This window comes from Rhodofomes roseus, assembly GCF_022264815.1.
Source record: "Rhodofomes roseus strain CIRM-BRFM 1785 chromosome Unknown C8Q71scaffold_2, whole genome shotgun sequence".
Taxonomy (NCBI): Eukaryota; Fungi; Basidiomycota; class Agaricomycetes; order Polyporales; family Fomitopsidaceae; genus Rhodofomes; species Rhodofomes roseus.
In genome coordinates, this window is record NW_025952958.1 from 297,241 (window position 1) to 314,420 (window position 17,180).

The 17,180-nt window shown below is 56.5% G+C and overlaps 8 protein-coding genes across 8 annotated transcripts; 4 read left to right on the top strand and 4 right to left on the bottom strand.

Annotated features, from left to right (window-relative positions):
• Nucleotides 1-1,098: 1,098 nt before the first annotated feature.
• Nucleotides 1,099-3,406, top strand: C8Q71DRAFT_719992 (kinase-like domain-containing protein; the record flags this gene model as incomplete). The annotated part of the gene is made up of 5 exons (XM_047921329.1): nucleotides 1,099-2,313; nucleotides 2,364-2,492; nucleotides 2,553-2,966; nucleotides 3,029-3,149; nucleotides 3,207-3,406. 5 exons carry the CDS (start codon nucleotides 1,099-1,101, stop codon nucleotides 3,404-3,406), a joined length of 2,079 nt encoding a protein of 692 aa, XP_047783470.1.
• A 123-nt stretch (nucleotides 3,407-3,529) lies between these two features.
• C8Q71DRAFT_202746 (uncharacterized protein) lies at nucleotides 3,530-4,088 on the top strand. Its single transcript, XM_047916973.1, has one exon. The coding sequence runs from the start codon at nucleotides 3,653-3,655 to the stop codon at nucleotides 3,953-3,955; it is 303 nt and encodes a 100-aa protein (XP_047783471.1). The 5' UTR covers nucleotides 3,530-3,652; the 3' UTR covers nucleotides 3,956-4,088.
• Nucleotides 4,089-4,439: 351 nt separating this feature from the next.
• C8Q71DRAFT_202758 (uncharacterized protein) lies at nucleotides 4,440-5,315 on the bottom strand. The gene is made up of 3 exons (XM_047916974.1): nucleotides 5,029-5,315; nucleotides 4,734-4,974; nucleotides 4,440-4,665 (listed from the first exon to the last, which is right to left on the bottom strand). Exons 1-3 carry the CDS (start codon nucleotides 5,187-5,189, stop codon nucleotides 4,480-4,482), a joined length of 588 nt encoding a protein of 195 aa, XP_047783472.1. The 5' UTR covers nucleotides 5,190-5,315; the 3' UTR covers nucleotides 4,440-4,479.
• A 1,307-nt stretch (nucleotides 5,316-6,622) lies between these two features.
• On the top strand, nucleotides 6,623-9,226 carry C8Q71DRAFT_202766 (kinase-like domain-containing protein). The gene is made up of 5 exons (XM_047916975.1): nucleotides 6,623-8,030; nucleotides 8,085-8,213; nucleotides 8,280-8,690; nucleotides 8,751-8,868; nucleotides 8,923-9,226. Exons 1-5 carry the CDS (start codon nucleotides 6,801-6,803, stop codon nucleotides 9,120-9,122), a joined length of 2,088 nt encoding a protein of 695 aa, XP_047783473.1. The 5' UTR covers nucleotides 6,623-6,800; the 3' UTR covers nucleotides 9,123-9,226.
• Nucleotides 9,227-9,890: 664 nt separating this feature from the next.
• C8Q71DRAFT_732796 (uncharacterized protein) lies at nucleotides 9,891-11,199 on the bottom strand. The gene is made up of 4 exons (XM_047922282.1): nucleotides 11,076-11,199; nucleotides 10,683-11,017; nucleotides 10,507-10,627; nucleotides 9,891-10,454 (listed from the first exon to the last, which is right to left on the bottom strand). The coding sequence occupies exons 1-4, from the start codon at nucleotides 11,107-11,109 to the stop codon at nucleotides 10,036-10,038; spliced, it is 909 nt and encodes a 302-aa protein (XP_047783474.1). The 5' UTR covers nucleotides 11,110-11,199; the 3' UTR covers nucleotides 9,891-10,035.
• Nucleotides 11,200-11,329: 130 nt separating this feature from the next.
• Nucleotides 11,330-13,614, bottom strand: C8Q71DRAFT_903525 (uncharacterized protein). Its single transcript, XM_047928825.1, has 2 exons — nucleotides 12,532-13,614; nucleotides 11,330-12,479 (listed from the first exon to the last, which is right to left on the bottom strand). Exons 1-2 carry the CDS (start codon nucleotides 13,408-13,410, stop codon nucleotides 11,499-11,501), a joined length of 1,860 nt encoding a protein of 619 aa, XP_047783475.1. The 5' UTR covers nucleotides 13,411-13,614; the 3' UTR covers nucleotides 11,330-11,498.
• A 51-nt stretch (nucleotides 13,615-13,665) lies between these two features.
• C8Q71DRAFT_202792 (uncharacterized protein) lies at nucleotides 13,666-14,399 on the top strand. Its single transcript, XM_047916976.1, has 4 exons — nucleotides 13,666-13,861; nucleotides 13,921-14,007; nucleotides 14,061-14,114; nucleotides 14,167-14,399. Exons 1-4 carry the CDS (start codon nucleotides 13,817-13,819, stop codon nucleotides 14,335-14,337), a joined length of 357 nt encoding a protein of 118 aa, XP_047783476.1. The 5' UTR covers nucleotides 13,666-13,816; the 3' UTR covers nucleotides 14,338-14,399.
• Nucleotides 14,400-14,831: 432 nt separating this feature from the next.
• C8Q71DRAFT_202796 (uncharacterized protein) lies at nucleotides 14,832-17,177 on the bottom strand. Its single transcript, XM_047916977.1, has 6 exons — nucleotides 17,037-17,177; nucleotides 16,932-16,971; nucleotides 16,711-16,873; nucleotides 15,797-16,640; nucleotides 15,454-15,709; nucleotides 14,832-15,393 (listed from the first exon to the last, which is right to left on the bottom strand). Exons 1-6 carry the CDS (start codon nucleotides 17,104-17,106, stop codon nucleotides 15,042-15,044), a joined length of 1,725 nt encoding a protein of 574 aa, XP_047783477.1. The 5' UTR covers nucleotides 17,107-17,177; the 3' UTR covers nucleotides 14,832-15,041.
• Between the last annotated feature and the right edge of the window lie 3 nt (nucleotides 17,178-17,180).

Genomic DNA, 17,180 nt, shown 5'->3' on the forward strand with positions numbered 1-17,180 from the left:
GTTCGCATCCGCTCACATCCACTCAGTGTAGCGTCAAACTACTCGCCCCGGCGCCGTGTTGTCGTTCCATCTCATCCTCGTTCCTCACATCTACATTGGCACATCGTCGTTACATATTCCGGACAATTCGCCGTGCGCTCTCGCGTCTGCTTATCCTGCTATCGTCGCTACCTTATTGCTATCTGTCGCTTTTCTCGCTTGCATATCACTAGCTGTATGATGATGTCGTACTGCTGTTTCAAACGCACTTGTTCGCCGGCTTGCAGCGCATCGTCGTAGTAGAGCAGTTATCCCGGAATTGTACTCGTCTCGTGGACTCATCTTGGGCCAACCTCTTCCGCGCAACATGTTAGAACTGAGATGGTGCCACTGATCCTTGGAAATGCAGTCGAGATAGACGGAATGGCGGGCGTCGGAGCGGGTGGCCCAGTGGCCCGCTATAGTGAAATGTGAGATCTGAGAACGAGATCTCGGATCAGCGTGCCTGCCATTTCTAGATCCCGATGCAAGCGCAACGCCAACTCAGTGACTCACGTTCTACGCCGATACTCGTAGCATGCATTCCATCGCCTCAAGGAACCTCGTGGGGCTGCGCAGATTCACCAGCACGAAATCTCCCTTTGTGATAATGCTGAATCAAGGTTTCTCACGTTCACCACTCGTCGCACAGATAACTTGCTTGGACTCCGCGAGAATACAATGGATGGCCTAAACAAGGTAACTTCTGTGGCAGGTTTCTACGCAACGCACATAATTGACCAGTTTCTTCACCTATAACAGCATAATGCATGATCTTTTGCACATGATTTCATGGGCTGTGTCCCATGCGACGATCGGACCGCTGCACGCTTTGTCTTTCATCGCCTATTTTCTGAATAGAAGCCTCGGCAGTCCACGCCGCTCACCTACCTAAAGAGGATGTGTGGCTTGTGGCTGAGGCCCAAGCTGAACAGCATAAAGCGTGGTCCATCGCCGTGCCCTTCCCCTCATTCTTGCTCCCGACCGTCACCGCGCGCTGACCCATACCCTCCCACACACCAAGGCTCTATATCCTTACCAGACTTCCAGTCCTTCGGTATGGCGGCGCGCTCTGTTGTGATGTCTACACTGGCTTCTTCCAAGCTACTGAACGCGTTCGACGCGTTGAAGGAGTCCGTCAGGGCTTTCTTCCCTCTCAAGGCCTCGTGCCACACTTCTCCGGTATCCCCCATCACGCCACACACGCGGCCGGACGCGTCGACTGACACGAACGGCGAAAACGCGTCGGTGCCACACTTGTCGGGGGCCGTCGTTGTCGCGTCTGTTGGTCTCGGCCATACTTCCTCCTCCAACCTAGGCCGCCACCAACAATTCCTCAGGCTTCTGCACGTCGCCTACCCCTCGCCGTCCACGCTCTTCCCTGTCCCGGTGCTCAACAACGTCGAGGTGGCGTTCGACTTGACCATAGACGAAGACAGGCCACGACTCAACGCGACCAGGTCTACCGCACGGCTCTCCTCGACATCCTCGGATACCAACGACGCTGAGCAGCCGAGGACCGTGGTCAGTGTCGGCGGGAATGTCGCCCCTTCATCTCCGCGTCTCTCCGGCCAGTCGTCCTCGTCCTCCGACTCTGACCCTCCCTTCGAGTGCTTCACTCCGGCGCTCGCCACTGACGTCCAACTGCACAATGAAGGGAAGGTCGCCGCTTCGCAAGCACCCCTTCTCCTTGACGTCCCCTCACCGACGAACGGCAGCAGCTCGATGCATGCGCACAATGTGGCACCTCAGGAACACACGCCCTTCGTATGCGACTTCTACGACGGCCAAGACGACCAGGAGAGCTCCGCCGAGCCACTCATTGCTGATGCCACGGATGGCCAGAACGGAGACGCTGTGCTGCAGGCCGAAGACGAAGACACCGCCAATGAAGCTGCGCATGATCGCGAATCCGACGCCGACTCCGGGGACGAGGCAACTGCTGGCGAGGCCGTGGAGCCGCTCGACGGGGTGTTCGACTCGGACTCATACACGGACGACGAGCCGCAGGGACCCCTCATTTTCACCAGCCCATACACTGGCACCCGGTACACGGTCAAAGGTGTCATCGGATCTGGCGGCTTTGGGCGTGTCTCCGAAGTCACCACCGACGAGAAGCAGCGGTTTGCGGTGAAGGTGATCCACAAGAGGGAGGCGTACAAGAGTATGCCCGTAACGCGCGAGCTGCTTCTGCACGAGAAGAAGATCATGGCCGCTATAGCGTATGCTCGGTGCCCGGGGATGATGGGGCTGTTCGAAAGCTGGGAGGACAAGGACAACGTCTACTTCGTGATGGTAAGTGCCTTCGCTATCCTATGTGACGATCGTTCCTCAACCTTTGGCAGGAACTGTGTCGAACCAACTTGTATACCTACATAGCCTCCAAGGCTAAGTGGGTTAAAGATGACCCCAGCCGCACGGAGTGGGACTGGGACGATATGGACGTAGAGGAGAAGTTCTACTGTGCGGAGATGGTATGTGGCTGTCAGTCTCCAAAGGATGAGCATCACCCTGATCTGCTCACTCTTCTTCAGCTCGCTTCGGTGCGGCGCCTACACGGCGTCAAAATCGTCCACAGAGATATCAAGCCAGAGAACATCCTCCTTGACCGTCACGGCCGATGCATGATCGCGGACTTCGGCCTGGCGCTGCGCGGCTCGGCAGATCGCCCTGTTGAGGAGGTCGTGTCGACCCACGTGGTCGGTACTCACGAGTATTTCGCGCCCGAGCAGCATGTGCCAGACCTCGAGCACGGCTACAAGGTAGACATCTGGCAGCTCGGCTGCGTCTGGATCGAGCTCCTCGGGGGCCTAGAAAAGTCCTGGAACGAAAGCTGTGGCTTTGAGTGGAATTATGAGACCTTCCAAGAGCCAGGGATCCGAGAGAAGCTGCGTCAGAGCGTCATCGAGCTTCTCGATGGTCACCCGGCGTTGGAACTCCTCCTATGGGTGAGTCTTCCAAGCGAGGCTGTCTATGGAGAACATCAACTGACCGGTCTGTTGCTCTACAGATGACAGAGCTCGATCCCGCCAATCGTCCCACCGCCGCGCAGATCATGAACCACCCATGGTTCGCGGGCACGATCAAGTGGAAGATACTCTTTGATGAGCCTGGTGTTTCCCAACACGAGCGTAAGTCCACTTGTCCATCTTGTTCACGCGACGATCGACGCTCAACTTCGCCGACAGATTGGTTCCTGCCGGAGTACAACGCGCCGGGCGCCGCGTCTCCCCGCCACTCCACCTTCGAGGCGACCCGGTTATCGAACATGATGATACAGAAGAAACGCTCTCCAGAAGAGGAGTATGTGCGATCGTACACGGAAGAACAGCTCAAGATGTACGACGTCGACCCGCATGCGTTCGCCTGGGCTCTGCCACCGCCGTAGACTTGCGACATTTAAGTGTACGCCCCCGGTTCTTACCGCGCCTCACCAGGTATCTCCTCAGAGATCCCCCTCCAACTACACCGTGACAGTGATGCCGAACATCGTCGGCCGAGTCGCTCGGCGCGCATCCTCTGCGTGCTTGATATCATCTCCATCGCATGATCGTCCGCCCTCCTCCTCAACGCATCGTTCTCCGGCCAGTTCCTTACATCGCAATCTGCATCCGCGCCCCGCCACCACTACGTGATGTGGCGCCCAAACTCGTCGCGGCGCGGCGTGTTGTTCACTCCATCTCCTCGCATCATCTGCACACATCTCATCCTTGCATACCTATCTCGGACAGCTCGCTGTACAAATCTCATCTTTGCATACTCACTTTGGGCAGTTCGCTGCACGCATCACATCCTTGCATACTTACCTTGGACAGTCCGCCACACACTGTACACTCTTCGCATCCGCGCCGCCTGCACCTGCTATCTCCGTTACCTTATTGCTATCTCTCGCTTTACTCACTTGCATACTGTTAGTCTCTCTCTGTTGTTGTACTGATGTCTCATCCCATGGTCTCGCGCATCCCATCGTGTTGTACTTGTACTACTGTAGATATTTTCCTGGGTTCGTGGTTGTCTCCCAAAATCGATCAGGCCTAATGGTGCCTGAAAATACACCTTTAAACTGTATATCGACAGACGTTTCGCTCTTCGAGATGAACGAGATCCCGCGCGAACATCCTTCGTATGTACCGGACATGAACTTGCCATCCGTCACTGCCCAGTGCCAGCAGTTGCCAGCCACGAACGCGCCCACGTGACCGCGTCTTTGGGGCTGAGAGCGTAGTTTGGCAATGGCGAATTCACATCCATCGTCGTTCTGCATTCAGCGATCTAGTTCGCATGGACGTATCGTGAGTAAAATCCGCTTTGCATATTACAATCTTCCAGTACATATGGTACCAAGCGCGATGCGCGACGCGCATCAAGATTCAAGAACATAACCTACAGCTGTTGGTACAAGTATCGTTACAAACGTGCTTTGCGGCTTGAGCCTAGGACCTCTGAGTATGAATATGGCACTCAGAACTCGGGGTGTGTGTACTTGACGTCGACAAAGTCACGATCAGTCAGGGTCTCGACGACCTTGTCATGGAGTTTGCCCTGCGCGCCCGCAGCCTTCTGTGCGATACCACCGGTCTGGGGCGCCCATGGGTGTGGACGCGAGGGGACCATCGTGCGTGCCTTGAGAAACGCGCGCGCGATTCTCTACAACACCAGCCAGCGTCGATCAGCGTTGACTCTCACGGAATATATCAATACAGAGCAGTACGCACGTTATTGTCCTCGGCAGAAAGCTTCTGACGGAGAGTCGGGTGCTGGTCCGTCTCCTCCTCACGCGCATGGGCGTCGAAGGCAGTGACGGCCTTCGCGAGGACGTCGTCGTAGTCGGGCTTATCAAAGCCATGCGAGTCTGCGGCGTAGACGAGCTTCTTCACCTCAGCGTGATCCTCCTTGTTGTGTGTCGCGACGTCACTGAGGCCGACGGTCGCGTAGTCGTTGTAGACGGAGACCTCCCTGTGGGCAACATAAGTCGCCGTATGACATCACATCGGGGAGAGGAGAACATACTCAGCGTCGGAGTGGATGGCCATCTCGCGGATGAGCGTGTTGGCGATGGCCCTCTTTTTTTTGGCATCACTGGTCGCCTTGTATCTATCGAAGAGCTCGCGTACGTTGTCGTGATCGAGCTTGATTTCCTGGGTGACGTCGAGGAGCTGTCCGCCGGCCATGGTGTAGAGGATGAAAGGTGTGGACTGGCTGTTAGATCAGCATATCCGCGCAGACATATGTAGGGCGGGGATGCCTGTTCGGCCAGTAGTGGCTACGCCGCGCGATTGACTGGCACTGCTGGACGCGTTAGTCGATCGTACCAGCCCCGCATGCGCGGGTTGCGTCCAATGGGAAGCCCGCCATTTCACGCGTTGTTGTCGGATGTGGATCCAGTCGAGCTCGGCGGCGGCGATGTGAGCGCACAGCTGACGCTAGCTGACGTCGTGGCTGCAACGTTGCAGTCCGGCGTGCTGCGACCCTCGCAGCATCATCGAGCGCGTCATCTGGCGTGACGCAACAACCACGTGAATTGCCACAACCGCGTTGTTGCGGCGTGCTTGTGGCACCACTGAGGGCGACAGTTGACTGAAGGACTTGCCTGGCCTGTGTCTAGTCTCCGTTGCTTGCCAAAAAGAGATGTTCTCTTTTGCCTGTGGCAGTGTGTGTGATCGGATAAAACTGCAGGGGAAAAGCGCAAGAAACGCACAAACTGCATCCCATGTCGATATTTCAGTTGAACTCGAGCACGGCATGATTAATTGACCCCGTCCACGTTCGTCGAGTGCGTCAACCCAGCATCGTTCTCCCCGTAATTGTCTTCATCGTCTTCTTCCTCACCAAAAGCAGGCACTCCGTGCCCAGCGTGATCCACAGCGGCAGCTCATCCATACCCACTGTCTGCACGAGTGCCTTCGCCGGGTCCCCGATGTACGTCTGTGCAGTCATTTTCCTGAGCTGCACAGTCGGCGAGCCGCATGGGTGCGAACATGTGACGTTCGGAATACATGGCGCAACGGGGATAAACTTGTGAAGACCGTACTAGACTCCTGTAAGTCCGTGGGGACATTCCGGCAGCTCCCGGCGGGTGCCACTGTGGCTCACTGTGGCCACGTCGCCACGAGGCCACGACCAAGCCACGACCGCTATTGAGCGGCTATTAGTAAGCCATCTGAATCTGGGGAGATCTCGGATCAACCCACCTGCCATTTCAGGATTCCGATGCAAGCACAACGCCACTCATGTTCAACTAGGCGGGTACTAGTAGCGTGCAATTCATCGCCTCAGGTAACCCCACGAGGCTGCTCAGTGTGATGGGTATAGGCCTTAACACTCAACCGAACTGTCATAAGATTTCTCACATCGATTGTTCGTCGCAGATAACCCATCTAAAACCCACGAGAGTACAATGGATGGTCTAAACAAGGTAACTTCTATTGGCAGGTTTCTACGCAACGCACATAATTGACCAGTTTCTTCACATATATCAGCTTAATGCATGTTATCTTGCACATAATCTTACGGGCTGTACCCCGTGCGACGGTCGGGCCGCTGCACGCTTTGTCTTTCATCGCTTATTTTCTGAATAGAAGCTTCGGCGGCGGTCCACGCCGTTCACCTACCCAAAGAGGAACTGTGGCTCGCTCCCAAGCTGAACAGCATAAAGCGCGGCCCATCGCCGTACCCTTTCCCCCATCTTTGCTCCCGACCATCATCATCACGCGCTGCAAGTGACCCATACCCCTCCCGTATCCTAAGACTACACATCCTCCTCAGACGTTCAGTTCTTAGCTATGGCAGCACGATCTATTGTAGCGTTTGCATGTGCTCCGACCACGTTCCGTGACGCGTTGGACGCGTTGAAGGAGTCCGTCAGGGCTTTCTTCCCCCCCAAGGCCTCGTGCCACACTCCTCCGGCATACACTTTCACTGCACAGACGCGGCCGGACGCGTCGACTGACATGGACGCCGAAAACGCGTCGGTTCCACATTTGTCGGGGGCCGTCGTTGTCGCGTCTGTTGGCCTCGGCCATACTTCCTCCTCCAACCTAGGCCGCCACCAACAATTCCTTAGGCTTCTGCACGTTGCCTACCCCTCGCCGTCCACGCTCTTCCCTGTCCCGGTGCTCGACAACGTCGAGATGGCGTTCGACTTGACCATAGACGAAGACAGGCCACGACTCAACGCGACCAGGTCTACCGCACGGCTCTCCTCGACATCCTCGGATACCAACGACGCTGAGCAACCGAAGACCGTGGTCAGTGTCGGCGGGAATGTCGCCCCTTCATCTCCGCGTCTCTCCGGCCAGTCGTCCTCGTCCTCCGACTCTGATCCTCCCTTCGAGTGCTTGACGCCGGCGCTCGCCACGGACGTCCAGCTGCACGATGGGAAGGCCGCCGTCTCGCAAGCACCCCTTCTCACTGACGTCGCCTCACCGACGAACGGCACCGACTCGACGCACGCACCCCATGTAGCACTTCAAGGACAGACACCCTTCGTCTACGACGGCCAAGACGAGCAGGAGAGCTGCGTCGAGCCACTCATCGCTGACGCCGCGGACTCGAATGGCCAGAGCGGAGACGCTGTCCTGCAGGCCAAAGACGAAGGCACGGCCGATGAATGCACACTCTGCGATGCCGACGCCGACTCCGGGGATGAGACAATCGCCCGCGAACCCATGGAACCACTCGACGAAGCCGAGGACACAAACTCGGGCAACACGGATGATGAGCCAGAGGAGCCCATCGTTTTCTCGAGCCCGTCTACTGGCGATCAATACACAGTCAAGGGCGTCATCGGCGCCGGCGGGTTTGGGCGTGTCTCTGAAGTAACGAACCACTACGGGCAGCACTTCGCCGTCAAGGTCATATGCAAACGGGACGCGTACAAGAGTATGTCCGTGGCACGCGAGATGCTTCTGCATGAGAAGGACATCATGGCGGTAATAGCGGTAAACCAATGGCCGGGGATGATGGGGCTGCTCGACAGCTGGGAGGATAAGAACAACATTTACTTCGTCATGGTGAGTTCCTTCTCCGTTATCTCGAGTGACAAGTAGTCCTAAAGCTTTTGGTAGGAATTGTGTCGTTCCAGCTTGACTTTATATCTGTACTGCAAGGCCCGGTGGGCCCAGATAGATCACTTGCGCACACAATCGTTTTGGCTGCAGATGAAGGAAACGGAACTATTCTATTGTGCGGAGATGGTATGTACTCGGTGTCTGTCGACGCGACGCGTACAATGCTGACCTGCGCACTCTTCCCTTCCCCAGCTCATTTCGGTGTGGCAGCTACACCGTGTCACGATCGTGCATAGAGATATCAAACCGGAGAACATCCTCCTCGACCAACACGGCCGATGCACGTTCGCCGACTTCGGCCTAGCGCTGGTTAGCACGACCGGCCAGTCCATCGAGGAGGTCACGTCATCCCACGTCGTCGGCACTGAGGAGTTCCTCGCGCCAGAGCAGCATCTCGGCCTCGAGCATGGGTACAAGGTTGACATCTGGCAGCTCGGCTGCGTCTGGATCGAGCTCCTCGCGAACCTGGACAGGTCCTGGAACAGGAGTTGTGGCTTTGAATGGAGCTACAAGACGTTCCAGGAGAGAGGCACTCGAGGTAAACTGCGCGAGAGCGTCATCAAGCTTCTCGATGGTCATCCGGCGCTGGATCTTCTCTTATGTGTGAGTCTGTTGTACGAGGCTGTCTGGGGAATATTGGCTGACCGCTCCGTTGCTCCACAGATGACGGAGCCCGATCCCGCCAATCGTCCCACCACTGAAGAGATTATGAGCCACCCATGGTTCGCTGGCATCAATTGGGATACCCTGTTCGAGGAGCCCGGTATCGCCCAACACAAGCGTGAGTCCCCTGGTTCGTCTGTCCACGCATTCTTAAAGCTCATGTCGCCGACAGATTTCTTCCTGCCGGAGTACAGCAAGCCGGGCGCTTCGTCTCCCCGTTTCTCCACCCGCGAGGCAGTCAGGACATCACACATGATGTTCCAGAAGGAGCGGTCCACGGAAGAGAAGCACGCCCGGTCCTTCATGGAGGACCAACTCAGGATGTTCGATGTCGAGCCGCGTGCGTTCAGCTGGCCGAACGACGACGCATGATAATGTGGCCCTTGGTTCGTACCGCGCTTCACCAGGCATCAACATCTCCCTAGAGATCTGGAGATCCCTCCAACGACACAGCGCTGCTGCACATCGTATGCATCAGACCATCCGGGTCTCCCTCGCACTCGCCCCACATCGCAGCTCATCGTTCCCGGACGGTTCCCTACACCACAATCCCCTTCCGCCCCTCATCGCCGTGATCGCATGATCATTCGCGGTCCGGCCAAAGCTACGCAGCATAGACCGCTCAAAATTCAAGTTGGCAGCCACTGGCACGATCTGTCCTCAGGCTGTCTGGCCTGTCTCATCCTCGCATCATCTACACACGCATCTCGTCTTTGCTTACCTTGGACACTCATCTTTGTATACTTCCCTCGGACAGCTCGCTGTACATACACACATCGCATCTGCTTCACTTGGCCTTGCTATCCACGCTACCTTATTGCTATCTGCTGCTCTGCTCACCTGGATATTCTTAGTTGCCCGTTCACCGTTGTTGTACTAATTGCACGTCGCCCTTTCGCATCTCTTCATGTTGTACTAAGTTACATAGCGTTGGCTATTGGGTTCGTGTACCAAAATGATCAAACTGTATTGAAACTGGAGATGAGCGTTGTATATCCGGAAACCCTTTTATCAGAGGCGAACACAATCACGCGGATATTGTTCGATCGTGCTGGACATGGCCGGTGTCTTGGGCAACATCCTGCACGTCAGACTCAATGTCATCTGGCGTAACGCGACAGGCACGCGAACCGCCACAACCGCGTATCGGGGCGTGCTCGTGGCACTTGCGCTTGAGTGTAGCTAAGTAACCTTACTGTAGGCGATGGCTGCCTGGTAAGTAGTACTCGCTCCATTGACCCGTATGGAGTCTAACACAAATGACAGGAGGAATACACAAACTGCATCACGTATCAATTTCCTTGAACATCGCAAGCACGGCATCCTTGTCGACCCCGTCCATGTTCGTTGAGTGCGCCAACTCAGCGTGATTTTCTCCGTCCTGAATTGTCTTCATCGCCTTGTTCCTCACCACCAGTAGACACTCCGTGCCCAGCTGGATCCGCAGCGGCAGCTCATCCATGTCCGCTATCTGCACGAGCGCCTTTGCCGCTTTTGCCGGATCCCCAATGTACGTCTGCGCAATCATTTTTCTGAACTGCACGGTCGGCGAGTCAGGCGAGTCGTACTGCGGAGGGGCAGGGATTCGGACGAGGGACGCTGCGTTCCAGTCAGTCCGGAAGCCTCCCGGCTCGACGATGACGCCCTTGATGTTCCATTCGGGCAACATCTCCTTGATGAACGACTCCGTGAAAGCTTCCAGGGCTGCGAGGTGTGACGTTTAGTGACTGCAACACGAACGATGGAAGGTTCTCACCGAATTTGGCCGCGCAGTAGTACGATAGAGTGGGATTACTCGAATACCCACAAACCGAAGTTATATTCAGAACACGGCCGCCTTGCCCGGGAGGGTTCACATTCCTGAAGAACCGTATGGACTGGACGAAGGTCAATATTCAGTCGCCGCGGTATGCAGCTTCCATCGTCGCTCACCTCTTTCACGATGTTCGCCGGGCCCCAAAAGGCAACCTCCATCTGCTCACGCGCCACATCGTCCGGAACAGCTTCAATCTCGCCCTCCACAGCGTACCCCGCATTGTTCACCACCACATCGAGCCGGCCAAAGTGCTCCTCTGTCGCCCGGAACGCTTGTTTGATCTCCGCGTGGCTAGAGACGTCCAAGCGGAGGACGAGAAGCTGGGCCGGCGGGTACCGCCGGGCGAGTGGTTCTAGGACCTCTCGCCGGCGCAGCGTGGCGACGACACGCTCGCCTCGGCGCAGGACCTCCTCGAGTAAGGCCCGTCCCAGGCCTTTGGACGTACCAGTAACTGCAAATATCCAAGATGAGCATTGCCTAGTCCGTAAGCTGACCTCTAGGCGGCTTACTGAACCAAACACGACTAGTAGCGGGGGCAGACATGTTACTGCCTCAGGCGAGATGTCCTTGGGACCTTGAGATTTGAGGGTTGAGCTTGCAAACGCTTGCTCCGCTGTTCCTCGGCCCATAAATAACTGGCTGGTTATCACAGCGAATTTGGCACGTCGAGAAACTGCTCCTCGTCTCGGGGCCGAGTAGAACCGCGGTTCTGCACATACCTCACTATGTGCCGCCCAGTCACCGCTCGAGCCACTAAGTAGACTTCGTGTAGGAGTAGTCCCACTCGCGAATGACATTGTCATCACCTAATCGCACAATCGTACACGCCAGACGGACCCTAATGCAAATAAGATATAACCATAGCAGCTGCCCATCGACAGAGCAGTAGAAACGACGACACCTCCACGCACACGCCCGTAGCCCTCTGTATCTCACACTGCGACCTCGCTCTGGCTCTGCTTCAACGAAGCCGCCTCGTCCTCAGCCTCGGGTATGTCCCGCAGCCAGTCCGCATAGTCCACATCGCGATCCAACAGCTCCGCGGCCCGGCTTATCCCGCCCTCCACGTCGAACTGGGAGTTGTAGCCGAGCCCGAAGACACCGCTCCCTGTGCGCGCGAGCGGCCCGGGAATCTGCGTACCGCCGTAACCGAGGAAGCCGCCGGGTTGCGAGGATACGAATGCGGGGGCGAACGTGCCGGGGTTCTGCGAGAACATGGGCGAGACGGGAGAGCGCGGGCGGAAGCGCGGTGAGCTCGAGGATGAGCCCGAGGCGGGCGAAGAGAAGAACGTCCGCGCGGGTGAGGGCTCCCGGTCCGTGTCTGCATCGGCGCCATCGTCCGCATCTGCAGCGGCGAGCCCGTCGTCTCTTCGTGGCGTTTGATGGGCGGACTTGGTCTTCCGTGAGGGGGGTCGCGGACGCGCCTTCGATCGGCGCGATGACGCGAGGAGCTCCGTGAGCGTTGGAAGGGCCTGACGCTCCGGTGTTGTGGGAAGCTCTAGAGGAAGCCCGTCCGCGTTACCCAAGCCGTGAGTTCCGGCGGATGGTGCAGCATCATTGCTCGCGGAAGATGCGGGAGGTGGTGGCGTCGAAGGGGGCGGTATCGCCGCGCTTGAACTACTGTCCGGAGCAGCTCTGCGCGCTTTCTTGTTAGGTGGGCCACGACGAAGGCGATATTCGTCTGATATGTCCATCGCGTCGCTGTGTCGCGGTGAATTGCTCCGACCGCGCTTCTGTGCCTTATTGACCAGCGCTGAGGATGAATCAGAGTAAATTGGTGGTGGGATGTGATGGGTTAGAGGGGGTGATGAGAGAGGGGATGATGAGATGATTGGCGGAGGTCTGGCCTTCGCCTTGCCTGGGGGAGGAGTAGACGTTCTGAGCTGAGATGGAAAGGATGGTGGAAATAGTGACTGTACCAAGCAACGTTAGCGAGAATACTACTCATGTCTAAGGGCGACATACCACTTCTGATACTTCAGATATCATAGCATTTGGTTCTGAACTGATGTGCGCAGGAGGTTGCAATTCTACCACAGGAGCTGTAGCTACCGACTGTGGCAGGGAAGATGACATCCGCACGTCGGCGGGAGACTGTGGAACATTGGGCGCATCGTCAGCAAGGAGGGCATCCTGGTTGCTGCCTTTGCCCTGCTTCTTTGTCAGGGCCGTAGGACGCTTCACAATCGCGAATCCAAGAGAGCCTTTAGACACCGTCCCCTGGCTGCCTATCCCCTTCTGATCCACTTTGACCTTGTTTACTGCAGTCGTTATCGTCGAAGTCTCATCTTGAGTGGGTGTCGGGTCTTCCCCCATGGGGGTGATGGTCGCCTGCCATGTCGTGACTTTCTCCCGGATGATCTCAGCCTTCTTCGTGGGCGAGTGAGCAGGGTCGTCCTGGCCCTCCTCATCTTGCCGGAAATACTTTGACACACGGCCCCTGGAGCGGAACTTGCTGCCCCATCGCTTCACGTAGCGTTCCCAATCCTCCTCCGTCTCCGGCAGCGTCCACTCCACTTCCGGGATCTCCGCCTTCTGGACGTCCCCTATCCTCACTCGCTCCGCCGCGCCGACGTAGCCTCGCCGAGTGCAGTTAAGCCTCACCATTCGTGCTACATGACCCCACTTGGGGTGCGTGGTATTGCTGTTCGCCATCAAGACGGCGTCCATGATCGCCTGCTTCATACCCTCGGCGCGGGAAGATGCTGAAGGTGACGATGGACGTGAGGATGGGCATAGCACCTCTGGTAGCTCCGCGTAATCCAAACGCGCTTTTGAAATCCGCTCGGCGAGATCCACGCGGACCTCCGTAGACGAAGAGCAGGAGGAAGAAGGGGCGGCCATGTTTCGTCGCTGTTCGTGGAGATTGCCAACAATGTAGGCAAGCGATGTATCGTTAGGGGAGTCAATAGGAGGTGTTCTTCACGGATGTTGGCTCAGCCTGACAGTCAAGAAAGCAAGATGCAGAACGAGGCCACGGCGCGGGACGAGTCAAGTTGAACGATGTCGGACTGCGAGCGCGTTCACTCCGCGCGTTGTGGCTGATCGCCAAATAGGGCACGCGTGCGAATTACGTAGGGCCCGGTCCCGGATCGAGATTTGTGCTCTACTCAACGCTCGACCCAGCCCAACGGTTCGCTACTTACTCTTCCGCCCGCATGAGCATCTGAACACAGAAGCCGAGTCACAGAACAGAGCGTCTTGGTCAAATATGACAAGGATTGCCTCCTGAATACAACTCGCGTACTCCATGGCGCGCAAGGATAGAAAACCGAAACAATTCCTTGACTCCAAGGTGAGCATCGCGACTACACACCCTCGTCCAAAAATCTCGCATACTGAAGTTGATGTCAGGATGAAGCGCTGAGGTTAGCTCATTCAGTGGCTGCCACTCAGGAGGACATCTCAAAGAAGAAGGTGGAACGGCACACACAACACGAGGTGAGTGTGAGTATCCGTCACTTGGCAGAGCGAGGGACTGAAAGGGACTCAAGGGTACCAAGGCTACTCCTCCTCCACAAAAGAAATCGAAGTCGAAGGATAAGCTAGTAAGCTTCTTGCACGAGCACCGGCCATATACTTTCACTAATCGAGTCGTAGAAACAAGTGAAAGCAGCCCTTGCGACAGAAGCTGCTAATGCGAAACGAGAGAAGGCAAAAGCACGCAAACAAGCGAAATCCACCGACAACGCCAGCGGCCAGCCTCGAGGCGAAGAAATGCGTGCAGAGCCTTCAATACGACCCCGGAAGCGAGTCAAGTTTGCGGACTGAGTTCTATTAGCGGACAATCTAGTCGCAATTAACTCGTGTCTGTTGTTGCTTTAAGACGTCGAGCAGCGGGTAGGAATAAGGACGACGGTTGAATTACAGAGCTCGCAACAAGTCGTATATATACTACTCAGTACAATAGGAATTCATATACGTAGGCAATGTAATACTTCCACATTGCGGCGAGCGGTGCGGGTTGTCGTCAGCGCGTGAACGCGACGGCACGCGTACTACTCCAACAGTATCTGCACACCACGCTTGCCCGGTCGCAACAGACGACGGCGTCATGGAACGAACTACATAGGAACGGGTTGAAGATTGATGCTGCAACAGACAACAGGCCACACAGCGTGACTAGACGACGACGGTGATAAACTTATGATACACTAGTCTACTTGGAGAATTCAACCGAGATTCGTCAACATTCATGACGTTGATGGAGAGAAGGTGATGTAGTAATCAATCATAGTATATGCACCAGGAGCAGGGGGGACGAGAGGAGTTCGAAGGGAAACGTGTACCCAACGCTGCAGTCCCGCACGCATACAGTAACGATGAGAGGAGTCCATGAGCCCGTGTCATAGTCGTAATCATAGATCATAGTGGGTCATCAACGCCAACACGGAAACGCCGGATGCGTTGCGCGAGGAGGCACGGAGGCGGAGGGCAGGTAGAGGAGAGGGTGGAGGAAACCCCACCCATCAGGGCTAAACAGCCATGCTGTGTCGTCGTGCATCATCACCCTCGACACGCCGGCCGCTCGATCCGCTCTGTATGCTGCGTCGCCTGCCGTCGACGTTGACCCAGCTCGTGAGACCACCGAACTCGGCGTCAGCCTGTGTGCCCTCGCTTTCTTCTCCGTCTTCCGAAGGCACGTACACTCGGGACTTCTTTCTCTTGACTGTAGCGCCGGACGGTACGGTATCCTGCGCAGTGCCAGACGGTGGCTCGTCGCCTGTGGCCTCCGCTGAAGAAGTCCGTGATCGAACACCGTCAATAGAGGAAGTGGACATGCGCTTCGTGGTGCCCAGAGGCTGTGGGTCCGGCTTCCTCATTTTCCTGCGGCGCGAAGGTGGTTAACTTCGACATTCAGTCCACACAGCCTAAACTTTAACTCACGTGTTGAGCTTGGGTTCTGCGTAGTTTACGCTCTTCCGCACACGCCGCTCGCGACCACCGGCAGCCTCCGATTCAGGAGGAGCAGGGGGAGGTTGTGGGCTAGAAGATCGCGGAGGAGGCAAGACAGGCGCGGGATGTGAACGAGGCTTCGGTGCGGGGGTAGCCACGCCATCGCGTGGGCGAGTGGCAGAATTGGTTTGACTTGATGTGCTCGCCAACGGTACATCGTCCTCTGGTGTAAGTTGGCGCTCCCGATCTATCCAGATCACCAGAGATAAGTAAAATGAACATGAGAGTGGAACAAACGAATCATCCATAGAATAATGTATGGATAGATGCTCACCGTCATCGATTTCCAGAAGCGTAGGGCAGATTGGGTGTGAGTTGGTGACATCCTTAAGCTTCGACTTGCTCCCCTCGGCCACCAACGCAGGGTCGTCTGGATCCCGCGTTCGCTTACGCTCTCGCTCCTTTGTCCGCTCACTGTTGCTTGAAGAATATCTGTCTTTGTCTCGATCCTTCTCTATCGTCCGTTCCTTCTTCCGTTCCTTCTCCTTCTTCTCGCGCTTGGCCACACTCTGTAGTATCACCTCCACTTCGTCCTCATCCTCCTCGCCGTTCGCAGCTCTCCGTTCATCCGCCTCCTCCGCAAGCCCAACTTCTCTCCTGATCGGCGATCCAAAAGCCGGACTTGGTGGTCGTGGCGGCACGAGTTCGGTGCTGAAGCCACTCGGCGTAACAGTGGTGATCGACACGCTCGTGAGGAGCCCACTTTGTCTCCTTGTAGGCTTTCGCTTGCCGACCTTGCTGAGCTGTTCCTCGAACTCGATCTGCCGTACATCAATGTCTGGCAGTGGGGGAACAGCGATGGGGAGCCGGGAGTCAGACGACCTCGACTTGGTCTTCTTCCGCTTCACCGGTGTGGGTTCTTTCTCTTCCTCCTCCTCCTCTTCAACATCTGCGTCAGGGTCTTCTGGTGAGGACGCGTTCGTCTCATCGTCTTCGACTATGCCGGGAACAGTAGGTGCCCTCGCGAGGCGGTTTGGCGCGGGCGATGCATCAGGGTTGATGACAGGTCGTTTGGCTCGGGGTGGCGGTGATTGTGAGTCCTCAGAGTCGGACGGTCTCGAATGGGGAACGTGAAAGGACTTGCGGATGTGAGATAGGTGTTTGATGAAGCTATGTGTCTGAGCGGGGCAATGTCGGTGAACGGGGAAAGGACAAGGGTAGCGCGATAGAGTGGAGTGGGCGACTCACTGCAGCCTCTGTGTCGGCAATTATCTTCCTGGATTTCTCCCGCTCTTTCTTGAGTTGCGATGCTAGCGCAATCTCGGAGGCGCGGAGTCGCAGGTTCTCGACGTATAGCGTAGATATTTGGGCGTTCAGTTCTTCGATGCGGACGCTCAGTGTTGAATTCAATCTGGATGGACCACGCAGTTCAGCATGCAGCGTCGGTAGTGAAGGTGGCGATTACTCACTTGGTGATGTGCTTGTTGGCAAGCAGAAACTTCTTCTTGACTGGCGCGGGCGAAGTTGAACCTGGTCAGTACTCGCGGCTGGCACGAAACTAAGCAGATACGCACAGTTCTCGAACTCAAGGAGGGTGTCATTCTGCCTTACGTCGATGGATACACGAGATTGTCGCCTGCTCATCGCGGCCGGCGTCGGCGGGTGGATGGTGGACGGTGTCCGGGAACAACAACTTGAGCAGTGAGCCACCTCCCGCC

Coding starts and splice junctions, on each gene's coding strand:
- C8Q71DRAFT_202766 (XM_047916975.1), top strand. CDS start 6,801: ATGGCAGCACGATCTATTGTAGCGTTTGCATGTGCTCCGACCACGTTC. Junction 8,031..8,084: donor ACAACATTTACTTCGTCATG/GTGAGTTCCTTC, acceptor AGCTTTTGGTAG/GAATTGTGTCGTTCCAGCTT. Junction 8,691..8,750: donor CGCTGGATCTTCTCTTATGT/GTGAGTCTGTTG, acceptor GTTGCTCCACAG/ATGACGGAGCCCGATCCCGC.
- C8Q71DRAFT_202758 (XM_047916974.1), bottom strand. CDS start 5,189: ATGGCCGGCGGACAGCTCCTCGACGTCACCCAGGAAATCAAGCTCGAT. Junction 4,975..5,028: donor GCCATCCACTCCGACGCTGA/GTATGTTCTCCT, acceptor TGTTGCCCACAG/GGAGGTCTCCGTCTACAACG. Junction 4,666..4,733: donor TTTCTGCCGAGGACAATAAC/GTGCGTACTGCT, acceptor CTGGTGTTGTAG/AGAATCGCGCGCGCGTTTCT.
- C8Q71DRAFT_903525 (XM_047928825.1), bottom strand. CDS start 13,410: ATGGCCGCCCCTTCTTCCTCCTGCTCTTCGTCTACGGAGGTCCGCGTG. Junction 12,480..12,531: donor TATCTGAAGTATCAGAAGTG/GTATGTCGCCCT, acceptor TGCTTGGTACAG/TCACTATTTCCACCATCCTT.
- C8Q71DRAFT_202792 (XM_047916976.1), top strand. CDS start 13,817: ATGGCGCGCAAGGATAGAAAACCGAAACAATTCCTTGACTCCAAG. Junction 13,862..13,920: donor AACAATTCCTTGACTCCAAG/GTGAGCATCGCG, acceptor AGTTGATGTCAG/GATGAAGCGCTGAGGTTAGC. Junction 14,115..14,166: donor CGAAGTCGAAGGATAAGCTA/GTAAGCTTCTTG, acceptor ATCGAGTCGTAG/AAACAAGTGAAAGCAGCCCT.
- C8Q71DRAFT_202746 (XM_047916973.1), top strand. CDS start 3,653: ATGTGGCGCCCAAACTCGTCGCGGCGCGGCGTGTTGTTCACTCCATCT.
- C8Q71DRAFT_202796 (XM_047916977.1), bottom strand. CDS start 17,106: ATGAGCAGGCGACAATCTCGTGTATCCATCGACGTAAGGCAGAATGAC. Junction 16,972..17,036: donor CCTCCTTGAGTTCGAGAACT/GTGCGTATCTGC, acceptor CGCCCGCGCCAG/TCAAGAAGAAGTTTCTGCTT. Junction 15,710..15,796: donor GCTTCTGGAAATCGATGACG/GTGAGCATCTAT, acceptor TGATCTGGATAG/ATCGGGAGCGCCAACTTACA.
- C8Q71DRAFT_732796 (XM_047922282.1), bottom strand. CDS start 11,109: ATGTCTGCCCCCGCTACTAGTCGTGTTTGGTTCA. Junction 11,018..11,075: donor TACTAGTCGTGTTTGGTTCA/GTAAGCCGCCTA, acceptor GGATATTTGCAG/TTACTGGTACGTCCAAAGGC. Junction 10,455..10,506: donor CTACTGCGCGGCCAAATTCG/GTGAGAACCTTC, acceptor CACACCTCGCAG/CCCTGGAAGCTTTCACGGAG.